Source organism: Phocoena sinus, chromosome 12 (assembly GCF_008692025.1).
Source record: "Phocoena sinus isolate mPhoSin1 chromosome 12, mPhoSin1.pri, whole genome shotgun sequence".
In the NCBI taxonomy this organism is placed as follows: domain Eukaryota; kingdom Metazoa; phylum Chordata; class Mammalia; order Artiodactyla; family Phocoenidae; genus Phocoena; species Phocoena sinus.
The window spans coordinates 12,712,201-12,730,295 of record NC_045774.1 but is presented as its reverse complement, the minus strand read 5'-3'; the positions used below and the strand labels follow the sequence as shown (position 1 = coordinate 12,730,295).

General features: G+C 38.5%; 1 protein-coding gene across 2 annotated transcripts in view; it reads left to right on the top strand.

Annotated features, from left to right (window-relative positions):
- The window catches only part of OPRM1 (opioid receptor mu 1), a 178,997-nt gene that overhangs the window by 52,346 nt on the left and 108,556 nt on the right, over positions 1-18,095 (top strand). Inside the window, exon 4 of one of the 2 annotated variants that reach the window (XM_032650844.1) lies at positions 504-982. The exons of the other annotated variant lie outside the window; for it this stretch is intronic. Within the exon in view, the coding sequence (XP_032506735.1) occupies positions 504-542 (39 nt within the window). The 3' untranslated portion in view covers positions 543-982. Of the gene's footprint in view, positions 1-503; positions 983-18,095 lie in introns of those variants that run through there. 2 annotated transcript variants of the gene reach the window in all.

The following is an 18,095-nucleotide window of genomic DNA, read 5'->3' as shown; positions in this document are numbered from 1 at the left end:
TGGAGGTGGGGATGGGGAAATCTCTGAACTTCAAATCAGTTGCTTCAGAAAAAAGAATCCACTGATTTGGAGAATTTGGTGAAATATAAAATTTCTTTACCTAGAAATAAAGAATGTAAACAGTACTACAAAAAGAGATGTTGCTTTTCTTTTGAAAGTTTGGTCAAATCATGAACAATTTGAAGACAAGGAGGGAAGAGAGTCAAGGACAGAGGGAAACAGAGTTTGGGTTAAAATATATTTTTTCGAGGACCCATCAATAACATCTCTTTCATGACTAGTGTATAATTCCTATTCACTTGTGTGTACAAATGCAATGGCATATTCATAATGACCCAGGAGATTAAATAACGTCTTGATATTTAGGAAAAACTCTGAAAGTTGCAGGTGAAAGTATACATGAAAGTTCTCAATATAATTCTGCCACATAGAAGATGCCCAATAAATGTGCACTGCAACCCTATCTGAAACATTCACTGTCTTTGCTCTTTCTCGACTTTCAGCTAGAAAATCTGGAAGCAGAAACCGCTCCACTACCTTAACTGGGTCTCATGCCATTCAGACCCTCACTGAGCTTAGAAGCCACCATCTATGTGGAAGCAGGTCACTGCAAGAATGTTGGAAAGCTCTGGTTTCCTAGGAAAGTGCCTGCTCTGAGTCATCAAAACTCCTTCCTCTCTGGCCACTCCATTCTGCACATGAGAGGGACAACCAAACTAAATCAAGCACTAGGAAGGAAAGAACCAAACCACACTGAGTTTGCTTGTGTACATAATCGCAAGGAAGATGCCCAAAGGGACCGAAACATGCTGTGGTATGTGCATTGAGGTTACCATCGAAGATGGCCCTGCTGCATGTAATATTGTTTTCAAGCAAACATTTACAGTCTCATCAAAGAAAAACCATTAATTACTAAATTCACTGTAGTAACATGTAAAGTAAATGCTACCTCTGATCAAAGCAACTGATGTGGAATTCCAAGACTTTCCAGTCTTCTGTAAGAGAATACTTTGCTCTATTTTGACCTTTAATGTTAACCTTAAAATTATCTTCAGTTAAGACATAACTTCCACCTTCATGTCTTGTTTTGTATTTTTTTTTAAATAACATCTCTTACCTAGCTCCATTATTGCAAGGGAAGAAATTAACATGAAAGGTAATCTGAAACCCAGTAACGTGTCCGCTGCAGAAAGGTTGGTTCTTGTGCACTGTGAGTCCTTCCTGAGAGTCATAATGGGAGATTTTCCACTCTTAGGCTTTCAGTGGTTTTCTCCCCAGTTTTAACTGTGCAGTTTCTTTGCTCCCATCCAAGTGTTCGAAAATGTAATAGTGGGTCGATGAGCTCATCACTTTATCCCTGCAGGAAGTCAAGCACTAAAATGTACTCTTTATTTCTCAATAATTTCTCCTTACTACATGCTCCCTTTACATCGTATTTTCTTTTTTTAAAACTCTGCTCAGAATACTTATGCCTTTTGAATCAACAAGATAAAATGACAGATGTTTTTAGCTGATTTTCAGAACAGTTTAAACTTTTTAAAAAAAATATGGATCCAGTCAGCTTAATCTCAAAATAGAAAGATTCAAATGACCGTGGAGAAAAATCAGTGATCTACTTTTCACTCCTCTGTAGTTACCTGGTCATGAAATGCTAACAATGACCCAAGAATATTTTCCTGAATATTATGTTTCTATAATGTCATCACCAATATATTGGTCTTTTTGATCTTTGCTACATGTCAAGGTTTCCTTTGTAAAATGTCAGTCTTCTAAGTAGTTTCTCTAAGACAATTCGTCTCTTTGGTTTCTTTTGGCATGAAATACAGTTAGAGATTTGGCAATCACCCATTTTATTTGATCTATATAGACAATCAAATTAGATGGCCCATGACCTAAAGCTCTCCACTTTGAAATTTTGTCTGCATTGATTAAATGAATCAAGTACACTGTAGTTTCCTTTGAAGACACAGTAGAAAACAGGGTGCCAGCTTCCCTTATAAGAATATTCCTGGGGCTTCCCTGGTGGTGCAGTGGTTGAGAGTCTGCTTGCCGATGCAGGGGACACGGGTTCGTGCCCCGGTCCGGGAAGATCCCACATGCCGCGGAGCGGCTGGGCCCGTGAGCCATGGCCACTGAACCTGTGCGTCCGGAGCCTGTGCTCGGCAACGGAAGAGGCCACAACAGTGAGAGGTCCGCATACAGCAAAAAAAAAAAAAAAAAAAAAAAAAAAAGAATATTCCTGAATCTACAATCTGCCAGTAGTCTCAACCTTACAATCTGCGTTCATTCTTCAATCTAACAAGGCACAAATATGCACCAGATATACAAGGGCAATGTTTCAGGAAGACAGCTGTCGTGGATTGGAATAAATGAATTTACTATCTCAGATCCTATAGGTTGTAGTTATGTGGATCCAGCCCACATCTCTGTTGGATGAGAAAAAAACAAAACAAAACAAAGGATAAGTGTTTTAGTGTTTCCTTCTGATGAAGTCTTATATTTGCCTCTAACAATCACCATTTCTCAACTATAATGTCTCAGAATGGATATGCATTATTTTTAAATTTTTTACATTTCCTGATCAAAATAATTAAAACCAGGACTGTGAAAAGATTTAGAAAGTCAAATAAATGCATTTTTAATATACATTATATACACTACTAGAGCTTCCACAAGTAAAAGGGGTGATTCAAACGAAGCACAATAAGGGAGAATGAAATATTTGTATATAAGTCATTGGGGAGGAAAGTTCTTATTTTTAATGGGCCATAATAACATGAGTTTTCTCAAGGGATTACATAGTACAGCTTTCTGCTCATAAGGCTGTTTCTCAATGATCATTATTTCTGCCTAATGACCAGCTCTTAGTTAAGACATTCTAAAGTGAATAATACAGTAGTGTGTTTTTTATATTTTTCATTCAAAATCATTTTTTTATTTTCATGGAAACATTTCTCCTGTTCTTTTTTTTAAATTTTTATTGGCGTATAGTTGATTTATAATGTTGTGTTAGTTTCAGGTGTACAGCAAAGTGAATCAGTTATACATGTACATATAACTACTCCTTTTTATCGTAAATTTGCTAGAACTACATTGCAATTCCGTGGCAAATAGAGAAGTAACAGCCCGGACTCGGTTGGATGAACTAAAGCTTCTTATGAAATCAAGATTAAGAAAATGTAAAGTTCTGCGTTGTTCTTTGTTCTTTTATTCTTTTATTTCACCCTTGTCCTTATGCATGGAGTTTCTTCCTCATTGGGCATTTCAGTAATGCCGACTCTAGATACCAAATGGAAGTTTTGCTTCTTCACCTGATTTCTTGCTGTGGAATTTCTCATCTCTAGTACGTAGTGGCCTTTCCTCTTTGGTCTCTACCTTCACTGTTATCTTGCTCTGGCATCCTTCTCTCCCTGGAGGGAGGTGAGGCTCAGCTGGAGCAAAAGTGAGTCACCAGGACTTTACTGTCAATACCCCTAATCGGGGGAGGGGATCCTCGGAAGGGGATTTGATACATGTTTGTTTTAAACTTTTGCTGTAATATTCTGGATCCACCCTAACAATCTGATGATGTCAAATAAAAGAGTATAGTGGAGAAGCTAAAAGGTTGAGCTTCAAGTTCATCAAGATCCACGTCTGAAAACATATTGTGGCATTTTTTGGCTTTGTGGCTTTGAGCAACATATTTCAGCTCTTTTACCTTCAGCCTTCTCTTAAAAGTAAGGCCTTCGGTAGCACCCTTATGGGGCTATGGTCAGGATCAAGTGAGGTAACGTATATAAAAATCTAGACCTACCATGTAGCAAATGCTCCCTATGTGGAATGAAAATTATAAATGAAAACTATCCATGTAAAAAAAAAAGAGAGAGAGTAACTTGGTGAATTCATTGGAAATCACCTCTAATCACCTTTGGCACAAAACCCTGAGAGGGATCTCTTTTAAGAAAACAGGAAGCACCTCAAGCAGAATTTCCTGTGACAGAAGAGCATCCCAACTGTGCCATCAGAAGAACAAGACACTTCGTTTGGCCACTTGAAATACTTCTCAACGTTGAAATAGACAGTTGGCAGTTTTAAAATAAAGTCATCGAAAAAACAGCTTTGAGTTGGTAAGAGGATATTCATTTCCTTAGATAATATGACATGTTTTGCTAAAACTGATATCCATTCACTTGCAAATTTCATTATTGAAAAAGCACACTTAGCTTATTTAATATTACCCCCCAAAAAAGATGCTAATAAAGTTCTATTTTCAGCATTATCACAGCGGGCCTTTTATGTCTCAAGATACAGGCAAAAGTTGAAATTCAGAAGCACAGATTCTAAACCTAGTAGAGAAATGTAACTAAAGTACAAAGAAAGTACCTCTGAAAAGATTCTCTCTGACCACATTTATTACAAAGACCCCAAAGCTTTCAAAGTCCTTACTTAAGTCAAGTATATATTTTTTGAATTTTATTTTATTCATTTTTTTATACAGCAGGTTCTTGTTAGTCATCAATTTTATACACATCAGTGTACACATGTCAATCCCAATCGCCCAGTTCATCCCACCACGACCCCCACCCACGGCCGCTTTCCTCCCTTGGTGTCCATACGTTTGCTCTCTACATCTGTATCTCAATTTCTGCCCTGCAAACCTGTTCATCTGTACCATTTTTCTAGGTTCCACATATATGCATTAATATACGATGTTTGCTTTTCTCTTTCTGACTTACTTCACTCAGTATGACAGTCTCTAGATCCATCCACGTCTCTACAAATGACACAATTTCGTTCTTTTTTATGTCTGAGTAATATTCCATTGTATATATGTACCACATCTTCTTTATCCATTCATCTGTCGATGGGCATTTAGGTAGCTTCCATGACTTCGCTATTGTGAAAAATGCTGCAGAGAACACTGGGGTGCATGTATCTTTTTGAATTATGGTTTTCTCTGGGTACATGCCCAGTAGTGGGATTGATGGATCATACAGTAATTCTATTTTTAGTTTTTGAAGGAACCTCCCTACTGTTCTCCATAGTGGCTGTATCAATTTACATTCCCACCAACAGTGCAAGAGGGTTCCCTTTTCTCCACACCCTCTCCAGCATTTGTTGTTTGTAGATTTTCTGATGATGCCAATTCTAACTGGTGTGAGGTGATACCTCATTGTAGATTTGATTTGCATTTCTGTAATAATTAGTGATGTTGAGCAGCTTTTCATGTGCTTTTTGGCCATCTGTATGTCTTCCTTGGAAAAATATCTATTTAGGTCTTCTGCCCATTTTTTGATTGGACTGTTTGTTTTTTTAATATTGAGCTACATGAGCTGTTTATATATTTTGGAGATTAATCCTTTGTCCGTTGAATCATTTGCAAATACTTTCTCCCATTCTGAGGGTTTCCTTTTTGTCTTGTTTATGGTTTCCTTTGCTGTGCAAAAGCTTTGAAGTTCATTAGGTTCCATTTGTTTATTTTTATTTCCATTACTCTAGGAAGTGGGTCAAAAAAGATCTTGCTGTGATTTATGTCAAAGAGTGTTTTTCCTATGTTTTCCTCTAAGAGTTTTATAATGTCCAGTCTTACATTTAGTTCTCTAATCCATTTTGAGTGTATTTTTGTGTATGGTGTTAGGGAGTGTTCTAATTTCATTCTTTTACATGTAGCTGTCCAGTTTCCCAGCACCACTTATTGAAGAGACTGTCTTTTCTCCATCCTATATCCTTGCCTCGTTTGTCATAGATTAGCTGACCATAGATGGGTGTGTTTATCTCTGGGCTTTCTATCCCATTCCATTGATCTATATTTCTGTTTTTGTGCCAGTACCATATTGTCTTGATTACTGTAGCTTTGTAGTATAGTCTAATGTCAGGGAGTCTAATTCCTCTAGCTCTGTTTTTTTCCTTCAAGACTGCTTTGGCTATTCGGCGTCTTCTGTGTCTCCATACAAATTTTAAGATTTTTTGTTCTAGTTCTGTAAAAAATGCATTGGTAATTTGATAGGAATTGCATTGAATCTGTAGATTGCTTTGGGTAGTAGAGTCATTTTCACAATATTGATTCTTCCAATCCAAGAACATGGTATATCTCTCCATCTGTTGGTATCATCTTTAAGTTCTTTCATCAGTGTCTTATAGTTTTCTGCATACAGGTCTTTTGTCTCCCTAGGTAGGTTTATTCCTAGGTATTTTATTCTTTTTGTTGCAATGGTAAATGGGAGTGTTTCCTTAATTTCTCTTTCAGATTTTTCATCATTAGTGTATAGGAATGCAAGAGATTTCTGTGCATTAATTTTGTATCCTGCATCTTTACCAAATTCATTGATTAGCTCTAGTAGTTTTCTGGTGGCATCGTTAAGATTATCTATGTATAGTATCATGTCATCTGCAAAGAGTGACAGTTTTACTTCTTCTTTTCCAATTTGTATTCCTTTTATTTCTTTTTCTTCTCTGATTGCCATGGCTAGGACTTCCAAAATTATGTTGAATAATACTGGTGAGAGTGGACATCCTTGTCTTGTTCCTGATCTTAGAGGAAATGCTTTCAATTTTTCACCATTGAGAATGATGTTTGTTGTGGCTTTGATGTATTTGGCCTTTACTGTGTAAATAAAGTATATTTATATGTTCAAAAGTGAAAATAAGATCCTCTTGATAAAGCTTGGACTAAATGTTTCATTGAAAATGCATGGAAATGATAAGATGTCTGCTGCATCTCATTTAATAGAAGTAATCAGTTTATACAGAACTCTTCTCTGTATACTGGCAATTACCAAGATAAGGTGGCCCACAGGTGACTTTTCCAGCTTCAGCCATGGATGCTGCAGGAGGTGACATTATCCCTTGGGGTTTTCCAAGCTCTGCAGTATTCTAGCCAGAGCAGGCTTAGGATAGGACATGGTAGCCTCAGCTTCTTGGCTTCTTTACTGACCACATATGTCTCTGCTATGGCTGTACAACTGCAGAAGTTGGTCATAATCAAAAACACTCTCCTCTTCATAGGCTGTCCACCTACAGGAAATGAGTGCCTTTAGGAATCCTTACTGCCATTACAGAAGCAACAAAATTCTTGCCTAGATTCTCAACATAATTCTTTTTTCAAGAGCCATATTTTTTGGGTTAGGCAGGAGGTGGGAACAAGCATGAATCTTCATCAATGTCTTGGCTTAACCACTGTATTTTCCCTGGTGTGAGACGCTTCAGGATTCAGAGTCACAGAACACGGCATCCAGATTATACTTAAGACCACTGTCGTTAGGTGCAGGAAAACAAGCTCAGGGCTCCCACTGATTCTGCATTATGGTGAGTTGTATAATTATTTCATTATATATTCCAATGTAATATTAATAGAACTAAAGTGCACCATAAATGCCATGCGCTTGAATCATCCTGAAACCATCTCCCTCCCCTCATCCCCTGTCCGTGGAAAAATTGTCTTCCACGAAACCGGTCCCTGGTGCCAAAAAGTTGGGGACCGCTGCTATAGCATCTATCAGACCAGAAGCAAGACCTACTGAAACCACATCTGAGTGCAGACAGCTACACTAGATAGTTTTACAGCTCTGTGTTTCTGGAAAACCTCTGCACTTGTGGCAATAGCACAAACAGCCCTATGTTAGTGTAAAAATTTCCCAGTGTTAATCATAGCAGCTCCCAAGTTTTCAATGGAAGCATAAATATGTTTATATTTTTCAGATAGTATGTCTTCTTCAGTTTTGGCTTTGAAAGAATGGTTCTTGACACATGAGTTACAAGTATATATCTTATGAAAGGAGATACAGTTTTCACAGTAACTAAATTTGCCTCTGTCTGTACATCTCAATGATTGCACTTCTAATGATTTGCTGTCACTCAAATCTACCTCATGAATCAAATATGCTTTGCTTTTCACCCCACAGTCATGTGCATGAAGTCTAGATCAGTGCAATCAAAAAAGGGGGTGCCTATTACTTATGTTCGAACTAATAGTATCCCATTCTTAGCAAGTCTTTATAGACTTACATTGTCTATAAAGAAAAGTGCATATTTGTTTAATGGTTTCAGAGAAGGAACACAGGGGTCCTTTTGGAGACAGTGAGGAAAATTCACCCTAGTATTGTCACATGCCCTGTAATAAGAATGTTTAGCAGCAAAAAATCTCCTGGGACAAGGTGGTTTTAAACATTACCTGCAAGTTCCTTCTTCTTACCTTGCAATTTGATTTTTAAAAGAACCTAAATCTTGGGAACAGGCTATCATATTTGTTGTCAAATCTCTTTTAAAAAATTTTTGTTGTTTTACTTAAAATACATAAATGTCTTATTTAATTAGCATTACCCACTAATGTTAGAAATTTTTCAGTGAATCAACAAGATTACAAAACACCAAATGGAAATGAGAGGAGAAGTAGTCCAAGCTGAGGGAGATATAAGAAGGGGATAGGAGAGAATAAAGGAGGCAACTCTTTTCCTAAGAGTCTGGGTGAAACTGAGCATACTCACATACACTGGACAACATGACTGAGCTTCAGAAATTTAACACAGTAAAAATGTTTTAATTAATGAACACCAGAGAAAAGGGAGAGGAGATTACATTTGTGTGACCTGATGATTGTGATTTCACCATCCTCAGTGGAGGACAAAGCAGATAAATCTCTGGGAAGAACAGCAATTATTTTTTTCCCATTTCGAGGAGGGCAGAAGTATCCCAACCCTATGTGATATTTGCGAGATCCATATGACTCCTAGGCGCTCCTTTCTCTGGTTCCCTCGGAGATGGAGGGAAGCTCCTAGATGGAGCTTTGGGGTTGCAGAGATACTTTTCATATTCCATACCCGGTTGTGGCCATAATGTCACCACCCCACACTGCCATGACACCCAAACAACCAAGCCTAGAGATCGTGGCTTTTCTGGGCTGCAAGAAAAGCCTGGGTGGATTTGGCTTCCAGTTCTGATTAGGAAAGCCTAGTTACAAGCAGAAGGTCTTCATTAAGACCTCAGAGGATCTCCAATCACAGGTAAACCCATGGATCCTCCCAGTTTTTGAGTGACAGATTAGAGTTCTTACTTTTTCCAAATAAGGAAATGTAATTTGCATGAAATTTCCATTATAGAACACAATACTGAAATGCAGTATCAAATTCTATAGCTTTCCTGGTAGAGTAGTACATGTGGCTTTTCTCTCGCTGTGGTCAAGATATCATGCTCTGATGTCCTGACCACGTGCACGTTATTGCCTAAGCTTTTTGACAACCAGAGACTTCCAAAAGAGAAGAGTTCCCATTTATAAAGTGAATTTGAATAAAATGGTCAGTTAGGTGTTTCAGAATGCCTGCTCCTCATTTGTTGACCCTCGGAGACTTTTTTGTTAGTTGGCTGGTTAGCTAGATGGTTAGGGGGTTTTTGCTGCTGCTGTTCAGGATTTTTCAGGTCTCTCTGGAATGTTGTCACCACACAGATACATATTCCTCTATTCTCTCTACTGAATGGATTTCCCTATGCAATGACCAGTGTAGGAGGTCAGCATCACAGGAATAAAGCGGAAAATTGCGATTACCTTTGCTGATGGCTTGACATCATAGAGGAGCCACCTACATCCATTTCACCAAACAGTGGCCCCCTCCTCTACGTAATTTTGATTTTAGAACTAGTCAGAATTCAATCTCCAATATCCTGTCTAACACAGGAAACCCATCTTCTGAATCTCTTCTGCATCTCTGCAGGTGATTCCTATCGCCTGCTCCGGGGCCTCCACAGGGGACCATTCAGAAACAGAAAAATAAAAATGTCTTCCTGTTACTCTCTTTGGCTGTGAGAAGATTTGCTCCCATCTGCCCCCAGGCTCATCTAGCACTCTGACTCAGCTGGAAGCTGCTACCAATCACTGCTGTATTAACTAATTTGCTTTATGGAAATTCATGGCCCTTATTTCTCAAGGGAATGGAAAAACCAGTAGACCTCCTACCAGCTGGGTACTTTCCGTGTAAGCTCCTGCATCTACATAAATTAAGTTCAAATAAATTATTTCCAGGGTTTACAAATTCAATATTGCAAATAGTAGAACCTGGCAGATGTTCTCAGGATCCCCTTGCTACCTGTGAACCAATCATATAACTTCTACGTGGACTGGGGAAAAATAACAACAGTAAGAAAAACTTGGGTTTACATGAAAAACAAGATTACAAGATTTTGCTTGTTTGTTGTTTTAATAAACTCCATCCATTTACCAGTGCGGGTGGGGGGCGGGGAGTAAACCCTGATTACATGATTCCTTTTTCACTTTTATTATGAAATCCTTCCTTCTCCAAGAATGCACTAAATCTTTTCATAACCATTTCACATACCAATTTCAGTAGGAAATTGGGAGATCGATTTGGTTAGTTTTCTTATTGATCCTGAAGATCTTTGAAGCAATTCTGCCAGTTGCTTTCTAACTCACTGGTTTCTCACTTAGAGACAAGTGAACACTGAGCAATTAAAGACACCATGAGAAAGAAAAAAAAAAAAAAAGGCTGCCTTATACTTCCCGCAGAGCTGAGGGAGAAGAGAGGGGAATGCCTGTAACAGCCATGCTATCTCTGACATAAATTGGAAAACCAGAAGTGTTTCCTCTAGCTCTGTTTTTGTGTAGCACACAGATATCTTTGTAAATAATAGGAAATTAATGTTAGGTTGGATCTATAAACTAAGTCAATTTGACTCTGTTATGTTAAAAGAGCATAGTTTCAGCCCGTATCCATATTTCAAAGTATTTGAAATCTAAGAAGTTCATGTCAACATGATATAATATTGGAGACGTCCACATACAAATATTATTTGAATTTGAGTGCCCCTGTTTGAGGAAATGCCTAATGGAAAAACTAAAACATCAATCATACTTTTAGATTGTATTTTATTTCTTGTAAGAATATCCACATACATTTGAAAGATAGTTCTACGTATATTCTCAAACATATTTATTTAGTTCATGGCCTGATAACATGTGACTCCCTAACTGTTAGGAATAGCTCTGCAGCCTCTCGAGGATCAGAGAACCCTGTGATTTTTTAAATGGCTAGTTTGGATGAAGTTTCTGTTATCAATCAGGTACTTTACAGTATAACTACAATATAACCTTTAAAATAGCTATCATTGGCACACACACACCAACACACACCCCATAGCAAAATGAAGCCTTGGAAATTATATGGTAATTGTAATCAAAATAGAAAGCAATTAATAAAATGAAATTTCTCGAAAATGTAGCTCCTTACTTGAAAGTCTAGATTCAATAAACTACTTGTAAACTTAAAATGAAAATTAGAAAATGCTTTCAACTACACATTCTCTATTTAAATCTTAAGTTGAACTTTAAATGATGCTATGGTCTCCACCCAAACCATCAATTTCAATGAAAAGCTTGAATGGTCATCAATTCTGAATCCATAAAATTCAATGCTGCTGTTTATAATTTAATACTCCCACCATAAAAAATTTCTGCTCTATGAATATCAGAATATAAATTCCCATTAATTTAATGAGAAACAAATTAGGAATATTGGCATATATATTTTCCATTATATGTCCCATTAAATGTGAATATATATCTCATATAAGTGGAATATATATATTTATATAAACTTACCTATATATTTATATTGGCATATAAATTCCCATTAGTTTAATGGGAATTAAAGAAGAAATGCCAGTTTCCACTAACTCATCCTTCCCTTCGTAAAACATTTTCTGAACTTTTCATCTACTGACGTAATTCTGGAAACTTAAAATAACAAGTTTCTTGTTTTCATTTTGTTCTGTTAAATGAAGAAAAGAAACCACTTTGCAAGTGGTGCTTTAAAAGAAAAAAGAAATTGAAAAATCTGCTCTATCAAATGGAGAAAAAAGACAAGTTTAAAAAAAGTCTGAATCAATATTAGGTGCTCTGTCACTTGTTATTAAATTTTTGTAACATTATTGACACATTTTTGCTTTCTAAAGGTAATTTCCATTAGAAAAGAGAAGATGTATGCCATATGTTTTCAATTACATTTGAAATTCAGGTAACTAAAAACATTTAGTTTATAAAGGTAACCATAATGTTTCTGTGGGAAAAATATCATAAAGGAATATGTTTCATTAAATGAGATTCTCTGTAGTTGACTTAGTTCAAATATTTTTAAACAAGTCCTTGCCCACAAACTGCTTTTCTCCCCAGCAATAGAAATGGTAGCAGAATTGTTACTTCCTGTTTCTATAGCTTAAAGTCAAACCTAACATAAGCAATCAACTCAATGCATGGCTCCCATCCAGGGTCTGAGAGAAGAGCAGAATTGATCATTTTCCTTGAAAGTATTGGGAGTAAAAGAAAAGAAACAGATCTGCTGTTCTGCCTATGGATTCAGCTTTCCTGCAGCAATTAATTGTCTAAAGAGCAAGTAGAAGAAATGCCAACTAGTAACATAAAAAGACAGTCTAGAATAGTTCATGTTTTACAGATTTTTGTATCCAAGTAATGAAACCATAACCACATCTTTTGAAACATACCATGAAATCCATAAATTTAACAATGAATACAACATGCTTCCTGTATTTATTTTTCAGATCTTCCTCCCGTATCTGTCTTCATCACAATAAGACAAAAGTATTGCCTGGTATCTGTACTTCACCTATGTGCCCCTGCCAGGAAAATAGAGAGATATAAATATATTGTTGGTTACGGTAACACACACAAGAGAACGTTTTAAAAATATACAGCATTCTTTTCATTTTGATGGTCTGGTAGTTTTTCTTTAGCTTTTTGTTTATGTTTTGGTTTTAATTAGTGTGTTAGTCCCATCAGAATGTCCTTTTCACTGTTGAAAAACAAATATTTTCACTTGCAGTAAAGACCAAGCTATCATTTAATGCACATTTCCGAGTAGGATAGGATGATCAGCTGTAGCCTTCAAAAGAATGATGTGTCACATCACAATGGTCTCATATGCAGATCAAAATGTTGACCCGTACATCAAACAGTGAGCATATCGCTAAATTAATTTTACATTATTCCTATCTGACAGTTTAAGATAGTTGTGTGTAAAAACATAAACTTCTGCATTGTATTACTCTTGTGACGGAATATATATATACATTTTGGTCTATATTGTGATTTTTTTGCATGTAATGTGTGATGATATATATGACCAATAAAGAAAACCTGATAATAACAGAAATCTAGAATTTCCTCTTGTCTTTCTCATTCACACATAATAACTGGCCTGTTGAAAAAGAATATTCTCCAGGTAAATGTTCCAATGTACGTAAAGAGGCTAAGAATCAGACCAACAGATGACTTTGATACTGAATAGGCACTTAGAAATGAATGAAAGAAGTGGGCTTTTTCTCTTCACGAATTGCTTCTATTTTTAGAACTAAAGTGTCCCTAATCTTAACTTCATGACTCCTTCAGCTAGAACTGCCAACCAAACTGTACAAAGAGAAGAAACCCTCTGCTGTAAAGTCCATAGCTGAAAATAAAGTTTCATTCACTTCTAGCCCATTCTTTGAAATGAATTCAACATCTTAAGCAATGAAATTCTTTACAAGAAACAAGAAGTTCAACGGGGTGAAATTTAAAGCATACTTTAATTTGTTAGGTATGATCTTTTGAACGTAGAAGCAATCTTGACATGAAAACACTTTATGGTAAGAAAAAAGTATTTCAAAATAACATTGGATCACTCCAGATTATATATTAAAAAAGAGTTGTAGGGCTTCCCTGGTGGCGCAGTGGTTGAGAATCCGCCTGCCGATGCAGGGCATACGGGCTCGTGCCCCGGTCCGGGAAGATTCCACATGCCGTGGAGCGGCTGGGCCCGTGGGCCATGGCCGCTGAGCCTGCGCGTCCGGAGCCTGTGCTCCGCAATGGGAGAGGCCACAACGGTGAGAGGCCCACGTACCGCAAAAATTAAAAATAAAATAAAATAAAATAAAGAGTTGTAAACCTGAACATTTTGCAAAGAAAAACCCATGTCCAAATCCCAATATGTGCAAACATCTTCTCTGCATAGCATGACCAGATGCAACTTCTTCATTCACAACTCTGTTCTCTGCTGAACACCTCTGAATGGTGTTCTATTACCTAACGATTGAAGTCCAATCCCTTTGCACGACATCCAAGGGACTCCATACTTTGTGTGAATATACCACAACTCATTCATCCATTCACTTATTGATGGACAGTCAGGTTGTTTCCAGTCTGAGACTATCATAAACAATCCTAGTATATACATATCTTCTGGTGCACATATATCAATATATGCGTTTCTCCTGGGTACGTACCTGGGGATGGAATTATTTGGTAAATGAATACCAAATGGTTTTCTCAGGTGACTTCACAAATTTACTCTCCCTCAAGCAGCGTGTGAGAGAGTTCCACTGCTACACAACCTTGCCAATGTTTCATTTTGTCAGTTTTTAACAAAGGTATTTATTAATTTATTTATATGTATTAAATGAAAAAGGAACAGTAGGCACAGTATTCATTGCTGTTTCCATATGGACATCCAATTGGTCCACCACCACTGACTGAAAAGACTATTTCCCCTCTGCACTGCAGCATACCTATGCTGTAATTCAGGTAACCTTATATGTGTGGGTCTGTTTATGTTTACTCTGGGCCATTGGTCTATTTTAGATACCATAACTTTACAATGATTCTTGATTATCTAATAGCATATGGCCTCCTTTGTTCTTCATCCTCAAGATTGACTTTGCTATTCTTGGCCCTTTAAGTTCCCATACAAATTTTTGAGACAGCTTGTTGATTTCTACAGAAAAGGCCAAAGGCATTTTGATTAATATAAAGTGTTGCCTACTGGAAATGGCTTATGACTGGGGCATAGGGTTTGAGAGCTGAATGATGGAAGAAGCTTTAACTTTGGCTAAAGCCAAATTTTAAGGGATTTGGATGTTATTTAAGAAATGTATACTTTATTAAGTCAGATGATTAGATTGGCATTTTTGAAAGATCACCAGGAAGCAGCATCCATACCCAACTCCATCCACCGAAATTCCCAGACGCCTACCTTGAAAGTAGGGTTATGTTCATACCCAGGTGCTGAGAACCCGAAAGCAGAGAAGTTGTTTCATGCCTAGTGGTGGCGGGGGAATGTCGTCCCCTTTTAGAGTAAGCACAGCCAGCAATGTGCTCCTTTCCAATGTGCCAACATTCAGTCCAAATTTTGGTCTGAGAGGCAGGAGAGGCAGGCTACCCTCTCTGAACCACTTTATATCTGCAGGGAAGACATGGAGTTCTCTGGGATGTTGAGATGATGAGAGCAAATACAATGGCTCTGGTACTTCAGCTGTGCCCAAATTACCCATCCTCTTCTCCACCCATCCCTTCCCCTTCACCTAACTCCCAGGCTGAGGCAGGGAACATTCTCAGCACTAAAAGGGCTGGACATAAGACATCCAGAAGCCACATTGTTTGCAGTAAAATGCACACAAAACAGCAACTCGTTAAAAGATATTCAACCATGACTCAGGTTTCTTCCCCTCCAACTTATTGACCCAGATAGCAGGAGCAGTCAGGCAGTCCTACAAAAGTACAGACAGTTCTCTTCCAGAAACTGCCTGGCTGAGCAGCTCATTTAAAAATTCGTACGCATTTTTAGGACAAGAGTCAAAGGAAAACACTCTTTGAGAAGAGGAAATGGGAATAGTAGCTAAACCACTTATCAAAAATAGATGGCAGGAACTATCTATCTAAATTAAATTTCATGTTGAAAAGAAGACCTCTGAGCTCTTCTTTATTTCCCACCCATCCCCTACGGGATCATGGGACTTCCAGGGGCAGTTTGATGGCAGACTGAACCTTAGATCATTTCCTTAGGTCAAATCTGTACTCCACCTCTTGACAAAGCTTTGTTCACTGTGTGTATCATGGAATTGATTGTAGATGTCTTTTGCAAAACCAAAATAGACCATAATAACTAGAAGTCTATGAGAACAGATGTTTTCCCTTATCAAGTCTGTGTATCCATCCTAAGGGATATTGATAGCCTGAATCTTTGTCCGGATCTAAGGGAAACTTTAGTTCTCTTGTAATTTCTGTCTTCTCCCCTGACATGTGCAAATTTTCCACGTTAGAGCAGTTACCTGATGAATTTAATCCACCTCCATTTCTGTGAGTCGGACCGACAGACACACAGACGGACACCCGAGGGCCACTTGTAACCCTGACGGAAAGAGCTGCACTTACCCATTGCTCTTTCTTGCTACTTTTTGTTGTTTGTTTCTTTGTGTTGACTTTGTCCCTGGCATAATTTTCCACTCTAAGTCAAACAAGACTCCTACATGTTGTGTATGTTTAAAACGACAGAACTATTGCTTCTTCATTTGGGAAAAAAAAAAAAAAAGATTCAATCTTTTATCACACACCCTTTTCAAACAAACGTCACAGATCTCTCCGTGGCACGATCGCTATTTTGGGTACCATCACCAGCTCTCGGCATCGTCCGACCAGACGGCAGCCCAGTGATGCTGCGGTTCGCCCCCCTCAAGCCAGGAGCAGCGGCTGGGATGGAGCAGAAGCTGCCTGTTAACGCCAGAGCCTTGGAAGCAGGAGCCCTCCGTCCGGGTTAGCACTGGAAACACCCAGCTTTGCAACGGGAAATGCTCCTCAACCTTTTAGAACCGAGTCCGGTACTAAGGCTGACGTCTCTCCTACAACAAATAAAAGTGAGACGAAAGGAAACAAAAGGTGAGAGAAGGAGAAATAGGAGGCCTGCACGGCCTCAGCCCACGCTCCTCCGGAAGAAAGCCACTCACCTTTCCAGAGGGTTCTGCGGGTCAGAGCTGAGCGGCAGGCAAACAGAAAGAGGGCTTTGGCCTTACTGTGAATTTTTAAATGTCATCGTCATAACATTATTTATTTACGGGTAGTTATTTTGGTATTTAATTTTTTGTTTAAAGAGAGGAAAAACCCCTGTGTTTTCCTAGTGGAATGAGACGGCTCAGAATGGTAGATTTAGGCAATTTTAAAACATTTATTAGTTCCCTAAAGACCAAATACGATAAATCTTCTAAGTATTGTGTGCCAGTCCACGGTATGGAGCTGTCACAATGTTATTACAGATAATGCATATTAAAAATTATGACATTTAGGGCTTCCCTGGTGGCGCAGTGGTTGGGAGTCCGCCTGCCGATGCAGGGGACGCGGGTTCGTGCCCCGGTCCGGGAAGATCCCACGTGCCGCGGAGCGGCTGGGCCCGTGAGCCATGGCCGCTGGGCCTGCGTGTCCGGAGCCTGTGCTCCTCAAAGGGTGAGGCCACAACAGTGAGAGGCCCGCGTACGCCCCAAAAAAGAAACAAGGCAAAAGGCTCAAAATGGAGTCGCTTGTGCTCAGCCACATGTCACCCAACCAAGACTGAAATACTGATTCTGCTCTCCCAGAAATGGAATCTTAAACCAGTCACTTAGGAATCACCTGATCAGCATTAATAGGTAATCTCCCTGACAAATCCCCACTCTCCCCTGTAAGGAAGGGAACCTTGCAGTAACCAACCCACTTTTCTGCCTGGTACAACTTACTTGTCCTGCTCCCCTCTGCCTACAACATCTCTTGTCTTGTATAGCTCTTTGGAGCTCCTCTCTGTATGCTAGGTTGGATGCTGCCCCACTCATGAATAAAGCCTTTAGGATCTTTGAAATGTATTCAGCTGAATTTTGGTTTTGAACTCTCTGAAGACCCAGAAGTCAGTGCCAAGACCCATCTCGCTACTGAAAGGCCCTGGAATTCTTGAACAACATATAGTATTCATCGTGTCCAGCTATCATCAGGCATAGTGCCGAGTGCTAGGAAGAGAGGCATAAAAAGACTTCATCTTCTCCTTCAAGGGGCTCAGATCCCAGTGTAAAAGTAAATTAAAGCAGTAATGGTAATGTGATGGTGTAGTAATTAAAATTCTGAGCTTTCGAGTCACTGACCAGGTTTAACCCCTCACCCCTTCTACTCACTAGCATTTTCTTAACCTCCCTGAGCCTGTTTCTGCCAGGGCAAAATCATTAGTAACTGACAGGATTAAATTAGATGATATGCAGAAAGTTTTCAGTAAAAAAAAAAAAAAGTGACAGTTATGTGGCTTTTGATAGTGTTCATATTTTAGAGTGCC